The 7,950-nt window shown below is 42.3% G+C and overlaps 2 protein-coding genes across 2 annotated transcripts; both read right to left on the bottom strand.

Annotated features, from left to right (window-relative positions):
• Window positions 1-526: 526 nt before the first annotated feature.
• Window positions 527-1,447, bottom strand: LOC104031696 (olfactory receptor 4S2-like). Its single transcript, XM_009483774.2, has one exon. It carries the CDS (start codon window positions 1,445-1,447, stop codon window positions 527-529), a length of 921 nt encoding a protein of 306 aa, XP_009482049.2.
• A 3,910-nt stretch (window positions 1,448-5,357) lies between these two features.
• LOC104031697 (olfactory receptor 4S2) lies at window positions 5,358-6,308 on the bottom strand. The gene has a single exon (XM_009483775.2). The coding sequence runs from the start codon at window positions 6,291-6,293 to the stop codon at window positions 5,358-5,360; it is 936 nt and encodes a 311-aa protein (XP_009482050.1). The 5' UTR covers window positions 6,294-6,308.
• Between the last annotated feature and the right edge of the window lie 1,642 nt (window positions 6,309-7,950).

Below are 7,950 nucleotides of genomic sequence, written 5' to 3'. Positions count from 1 at the left end.
ATGACTTCCCTCAGCAGCTTGCTCAGTTGTAGATACCTCATGTTCGCACATCAAAATATGTTAGATAAAAGCTGCCAATGCTGTGCCTACTGAAAGGTTTGTCTTAGAAGCTGGGTACCACCATCACTCCTTTGTGCAGAAATGTAAGGAGATGCTACTCTCCAAAGCTTTTAGGACCTAGTAGGAAAGAACAGCCTCTCAAAACACTTGGTTGTTTCTCTTAGTGCCGGGAGAAGCCTAGACAAAATACCCAAGATATAGCTATGAGGTGCCTGAAGGTAAATGCCACAATACCACCCCCAATGCTCAGGTTTGGTAGCTGACAATAACCTCACATCCTTTTGACTGACAGTTTCCAAAGATGAGTTACATAAAACCTTGAATCTAGTGTCAGCCCTATTCTGAACAGCTGTGCTAAAAACAGAGCAACATTACTGAAAAGTCTCTCCGGAACACTTCTCTTTCCATCCCCATGGTTTCTTGAGCTCACATCCTCTTACAAACATGCACTGTGTTGTTTCATTTCTCACTCCACTTTTCTGCTCCACAACATTTTCATGGCATTTGTCACCTCTTCATTTCGGAGGATGTAGATCAAAGGATTGAGCATAGGCATGATGATGGTGTAGAACACAGAGACCATCTTGTCTGCTGAGAAGGTGGTGGAAGGGTGCATACAGATGAAAATGCACAGCCCAAAGAACAGAACTACAACAGTGATGTGGGAAATGCATGTATAGAGTGCTTTGAGAGTCCCTTCGGAAGAGCGTGTCCTCAGAGAAACCAAGATAACAGCACAGGACACAACAAGAACAACAAAACAGCTCAGGGAGATAAAACCACTATTGGCAGCCACAATGAGACCAATGATGTAGGTGCCAGTGCAGGCCAGCTTCAGCAAAGGGTGAACATCACAGAAATAGTGGTCAGTCTCATTGGGCCCACAAAATGGTAGCTGAATGGCCAGCAGGGTCTGCACCACAAAGTGTACAAAGCCTCCCACCCAAGAAGCTGCCACCAGCCAGCCACAGACATGCTTGTTCACAATATTTGTGTAATGAGGCCACCTGCATGTAACAATGCACAGATCATCGGCCACCACTGTGCGAAGGAAGATCTCAGTGCACCCAAAGAAATGGCCTGCAAACAGTTGAGTTATGCAGCCCACGAAAGAGATGGTCTTCTTCTCAACAAGAAGGTCATCAATGAGTTTGGGAGCTGTGACAGTAGAGTAACTGATGTCTACAAAAGACAAGTGGCTCAGGAAGAAGTACATGGGAGAGTTCAGCTGTTCGCTTGTCTTTATAGTAATGATGAGGTTTCCAAGAATGACAGTGGCATCGAAGACTAAGAATAATGAGAAGCACACTTTTGCTACTGTCTTATCTTGTGTCAGTCCATGAACGATGAACTCTGTCACATTGGTTTTGTTCTCCATAGACACCATGTACACAAGGCGTGAAGCACAGAAAAGAGACGCCAGCTATGGCATTAGACATGGGACGTTATCAGTACGCATACATACTGACCACTGGTATGTTAAATATTAAGTACATTTCCTTTGCTGTCTTTTTGGGACAGTTTCCATTTAAAGTCAATGCTTCCCTCAAGGAATAACAGGTGATATCCAAATCAGAATGTATTATTGACATATATAATAATAAGCTCAGATTATTTATTTGAGGAGGATGGTAGAAACAATACCCTCAATAATCCTAGTTCTCACCTTTGCCTCTTTCAAAAAAGACGACTAATTACCAGGTCCCCTCAAGACCCCCTTTTACACTATAATGTTGATTCCAAAATAAAAATTGACCAAAAGAGACAGTGCGGCTATAATTCAATTCTCAACACTTTGATCATGGCCTGAGAAAGGTTCTTGTGCAAGCAGCGATTGTACTTTCCTTTTTGGTCCTCTACAGGATCACAACAAAACCACTCCTTATTATCTCTCTGACAGTCATAGACTTGACCAAGCTCAGTCACAGAAAGAGCTGACCAAGTGTTTTCTTGGACCGCCTTTCTTACCATACATGAATAAACTAATCTGGAGCTAATTTGCATTAATGGTGCATTAGCAGGGGTTTGTATACCTCACCCAGGTCCTGGACTTAGTGTGGAACACTTCGTAAATACACCTGTAGTGACACTGGGGTAATGAACGCACTGCTGGTGACCCTCCTTTACTCACAACCAAATTCACCTTTGTGGCATTCCCATGCAATACACAAGTATCACTAGTGTTCAATTTATACGTGAAGATAGAGGTGGCAGATGTGTAATAACCTTGTCTGTGATATCAGCAAGCCCTTTGGGGTCTGAATTCTATTTGGCAATCACAGGACGCTCCGTTCTTTCTCCTGAGCTCTCTGCCTCACCTCCTGGCTACTCCCCAGCTAGGGCAGCAGAGGAAAGGCTCTTTGGTGTCTCCATCCCTATCTCCATGCCCCTCCATGAGCAGAGAGGGAAACATGGGGCAGACCAAAGGGTGTGTGTCGTGACCATTGTTGCCTGACATGTCCAGCTCAGACAATGTAAGACTGAGCACATAGGAAGTGCTGTCATCAGCTCCTGTGTCCTCTCTGTAACACTGACAACATCCTTTTGACAGGTCTTTCTGGAAACGGCGTGTAACTGGGGGAAAAAGCAAATACGACACCAACTAAAACAAAGGCTGAAAAATATGTAATTGGTTTTTTTCTAATTCATAAAAGGGACCTCACAAAAATCACTCACCAGAAGTGCCTATTTTCAAAGGTAGGATTTGAGTCACGCTTGAACAAAACAAAGGAACAATATCAAAAAACTTACATAGTTCATATTTGCCAGTCCCTTTGCTATTGCTCCCCTGAGGACCTCCTCTGACCACTTCAGGTGGTTTCATCAGAATGTCTCATCTGCAAGTTGCTGCTTAGATGTTGCGAAAGCAGTCCATATCTCTGCCAATTCTGAAACCTACAGTGGCTGAAAAGAACAGCCTGACTCTCTATCTGCATTTCTCATTCTGAAAAAAACCAACTTCCAAGAGCATCTACGAGAACAATTATCTCTCACAAGAGGGGGAAACTGTAGCAGAAATATTTAAAGTAAATCACACAGCAGAAGCACAAGACTATCAGGAGTAATGAGATCCCGGAGGCATACAAAGTTTTGTCAGAAATCATCAGTGGACAAGGAGCTAAAAGGTGGAGAGCTACTAGGGCAGTCCCTGGAGAGTGATGCTGGAGTGTGGTCACCTGGACTGTTACATTGTGCATGGGTTTGCTTGCTTGCTTGTTTGTTTGCTGGCTGGCTTTTTAATGCTGTCCAGATAAATAGACTTCATTTACTGTTGGACATGTATTTTTTCTGGAAGCATTGCTGGTTCAAATAAACATCACACCTGGCCATTTGCAAGATTTATGTTCACCTTACCTTTGCAATCAAACATTCTTGAAGTAAGGATGTCTCTTACACAGGACATTTATATAAATTCTGCTTTATGTCCTAAGTTAATATTTCTCATATGCATTCTTACTTGTTATTAACTTCTTCTAACCATTGCATGTTGACAACACAAAAAAAAAATTTCAACTGTGCTATATACTGTTGTCCCTTAGACATCTTCTGTACAAATTTGAAACAAGAAGTAAACCAGGAAATTACTTCAAAAATTTAGAAAGGTCTGTGGTTAGTCCTCACTGCTTATCAGGTATTTTTACTGAGACAATGCAAAACACAGAAGCAACTCTTTAGCCCAAGTATTAAGTTCTCATAAGAATTCTTACCAAAGTGTAGAGGAGCCTACTGTTGTTTTCAGTGACATCTTCCATAAGCTATGGTCGAATATTTGCCCAGCAGCACCCAGAAGTGAGACCTCCGGAAAAAAGAAAAACTGGTGTTCACCCCCAAAGCATTAAAACAACAAATCTATTTTTAATATATATATGTATATACATATAATTTTGCATGTGTGTGTGTGTATATATATATATATATAAAGTTCTAAGTCCTAGCTTGGGCTGGGAACACCTTGTAACTTTTAATCCTCCTTAAGTCATGTTAAGGTGTAACACAGGTGCAGGTGTTTATAGGGAATGTAAGTGAAGAAATAAAAGTGCTTCAGTTATTTTTGGATGGCACCAAGCAGGTCTTTTCCTTCCTCACTCAGCTGATTTGGTGGTTTTCTGCTAGCAAAGTAGGGGCTAGGGTCTCTTGTCTCATTGTGGCTCTTCAGGTGGAGATCCCGAGCTGCTATAGCTTACCACCCTGTGACAGCTTTGACTGGCACGGAGCTGGTTTGGTCTTTCATCCTCATGTTTCTTCTCTTCCCAGTAGGTGTGCCAGCTGTTCCCACAGAAAACATGCTTCTTCCCTTGCGTGGGTGTGTAAATGTGCTCTGTTGGGCTAGGAGTTGTCTTGCATACCGGAATAGTTCTTAAACAATTCTTTTTTTTTTTCCTTTGACACATAAAATTGTGCCTCCAAACACCTTCTTTGGTGACTCCTTCATTTCTTACAGTCAGCAAGGTGTCTTTCATCCAATCTATGATTCTGTATTAGTCTAAACATTAAATAAAAAACCTGAGTCAAAGCTGAAGGATAGAGGGGATGATTGGAAGGATGGCATCAGTGATTGGTGAAGTAGGTAGAATTATAGAACAGTCTGGGTTGGAAAGAACCTTTGAAGATCATCTAGTCCAACCCCCCCCGCCACGGGCAGGGACATCTTTCACTTGATCAGGTTGCTCAAAGCCCCAACCAACCTGACTTTGGACATTGCAGAAAGGATTTGTTGCACTGGCAGGGGAAGGGGAGAAGCTTCTCCTCCTGCTACCTACATCAGCAAATGACCCAACTAACACCTAATATCAGGTTTTTAATTGCTAACCCATGGATTCAAGATAGCACAAGGTGGTTCTCATAAAAAGGCATTTACTGCAAGCAGAAAAGGGCCTCCTTTGGTTTGGTATGACTGTTTCCAGCAGCAGGTGACCATAGTCCTCTCTTTCCCAGCCAAATGAATTACAGAGCAGATGGAGTTCGTCTGAAAGTTTATGCCTGAATAATGGGATGCTCTTCCTAGACAACATTTTCAGTATTTTTGATAGTATTTATTTGAACACTGATGTTTCAGTTAGTGCTTAGGAGCCCCAGGCCTGCGCTAGTTAACAAGGGAAGAGAAGGGGGATGCCTGCTTGTCACAGAGTTCACAATGTCTTTCAAATCAAAAGATGAACCTTCACTGTCTTCCTAATTACAACAGGAGCTAACAGCAAGCTTTTCTTTGAAAGGCAGTTCTTGGGGAATTTTCACAAAAGACATTATAGTGAAAGATGCTTGATTTTCTCCAAACCTTTGGAAATGTTACCACAGTTCTACACTTTTCCATTTTCACTTCCCACTTTTCTACTCCACAGTTTTCTCATGGCACTCTTTACCTCCTCATTTCTTAGCGTGTAGATGAGTGGGTTCAGCATGGGTGCGATGACAGTGTAAAACACTGCCATGCTCTTGTCCTTCAATAGATTGCTGGACGGACGCATGTAGATGAACATGCATGGCCCGAAGAACAGAATCACCACAGTGATGTGGGACCCACAGGTGGAGAGGGCCTTATGCCATCCTTTGGATGTTTGACTTTTCAAGGAAACCAGGATGAAAACATAGGACATGACCAGGATGAAGAAACAGCTCAGAGTTATCATTCCGCTGTTGACAACGACAATGATGCCCACAGCATACGTGTCGGTACAGGCCAGTTGTAGTAGGGGGTGGACATCACAGAAGTAGTGGTCAATTTTGTTAGGGCCACAGAAGGGGAGCTGTGTGGTTAGAAGAGTCTGCACTACAGAGTGCATGAAGCCTCCTACCCACGAGCCGATGACCATCCAGCCACACACATGCCTGGTCATGAGGGTGGTGTAGTGGAGAGGTCTGCAGATGGCAATGCAGCGATCGTAGGCCATCACTGTGAGGATGAAGATCTCTGTGCAGCCAAAGAAATGTACCGCAAACAGCTGTGCTATGCAACCCACAAAGGAGATGGTTTTATTTTCAACGAGAAAGTCAGCAATCATTTTGGGAGCTGTGGCAGAAGAGTAACAGATATCTACAAAGGACAAGTAGCAGAGGAAGAAATACATGGGGGAGTTCAGACGTTGACTGCTAATTACAGTGATAACAATGAGCAGATTTGCTGGCACAGTAATCATATAGAAGAACAGAAACATCACAAAACATATTTTCTGCACCCCTTGATTCTCTGAGAGGCCCAGAAGAATGAATTCCTTCACACTGCTTGCATTCTCCATGTTAATCGGTTGGGCAGCGATATGCAACGTACAGCCTAGGCACATGGGAAAAATAAAGACAAGTGATTCATCAGGTTTTTTCATTGTTAATAATAAATTCTTTATCAGATGTGCATACAGACTAAGAAATATAGAGGATTAGTATTAAGTTTATGAAGTGGGGGTTTTGTTGAGTTTTTTTCCTTCCCTCTCTAGGCATTCAATTCTCCTTGCATGAGATTTCAGCCGTGGCTGTTACCACACTGAGACAGCTGCACTTCGTGATATGCTCCTCCACCCTGGTCCTCCAGGATTCTGAAGGACTGGATCTATGGCTAGTGTGCTAAGGACAAGGCCAGCGTGTTCACCTCGAGCACTACAGTGGCTACCAATGTTTAATAGCATGGTTGCTCTCGGTGTGGACAAAGTCCATGAAAACAATTTTTGTAAAAATAGTGCCTTTAAGAACACCTGGAATTATTCCTTGGAATGCTGATTTATCTTATAAGCAAAAAATGATCTTTGAATTGTTGTTCAGAGAGGAAATGAAACCACCCACAGAGAAAAAATAATCTCTTGTGTATGTACATTGTGAAATGCAAATTTGCAGCTTCATGGGCTGAACAATGAGTTCTGGGGAAGTTATCTGTCATGGTGAAAGCAGCAAGCAATTTCACATAGGGCTTGCTCTAGCATTTACCTTGCTCTAAATCTCAGCAATGTTCCTTTAAGAGGACGGAAGAATGAAAGGATCTTTTCAGATCTTCTGTCCCAACGCTGTATGAATTTGACTTTATAATGGTTTGTGATACACTCTGGGGGATATTCTCAAGGGTTAATTTCTGTTTGGTGAAACCAGTCTAGCTGGTGGTCAAAGTCTCTCTATAGGCAGAACAGCTAAACTAAAGTCCTTTACAGAACTCTTCTTTTTCCATTGACTAGGAGGAGCCCAAGTAAATTATCATCAGCAGGGTAAAGTCAACTTCAGAGAATAATCGTTTTTGTCCCCTGAAAGTAGCTCAGAGCGTTCCATAATGCCACAACTCCCCCCCCCCCCCCTTTTTTTTTTTGGTGCTATGGCTGAACTCTAGGCATGTCTACACCTCTACAGTTTCTCTTTTCAGACATGGTCACATTCCGGTGTGAATGTGGGACTTCTTTAGTTTGGCCTGTTCCAGCTATAGCCCCTGGAGCAGTACCTGTCACTAGTAAATAAATAATCTACATCTTTAAATAGACTTAGTCCTTAACATTACCAACTTGCCAGTATGCACCTAGATATCAGAGTTTCTTTGATCAAATAAGCATGGAAAACAATTTACAGAGTTTAACAAAAAAACAGGTAGCTCTTGGAAACAAATTATCAGCTATATGGGATTCATCCTAGTATCAAAACATTCCCAGTCAACTGCTGTTAAAAATCACCATTGCAAGTCCTGCCCAATGACAATACAAGCAGTTCTCCCTGTTTGTGCAAGTGATCTGAACAGATCTGTGGAATGATTCGGTTAATTCAAATTATCTAGCACCTATTTAAACTTACAGCAAAATCAGAAACTCTTGTGCAGGCAAAAGCTGATCAAGCATCCACAGGAAACACTGAAATGGAGAAAAACCAAAATTGCTCTCAAACCCACAAAGGAAAGCCTAGAAAGGAAGTTGGGAAAGTTAGGGACTT

The sequence above is a fragment of the Pelecanus crispus genome, chromosome 6 (genome assembly GCF_030463565.1).
Source record: "Pelecanus crispus isolate bPelCri1 chromosome 6, bPelCri1.pri, whole genome shotgun sequence".
In the NCBI taxonomy this organism is placed as follows: domain Eukaryota; kingdom Metazoa; phylum Chordata; class Aves; order Pelecaniformes; family Pelecanidae; genus Pelecanus; species Pelecanus crispus.
Note: the sequence above shows the minus strand (reverse complement) of the source record. Positions and strands in the feature narration are given on the sequence as shown.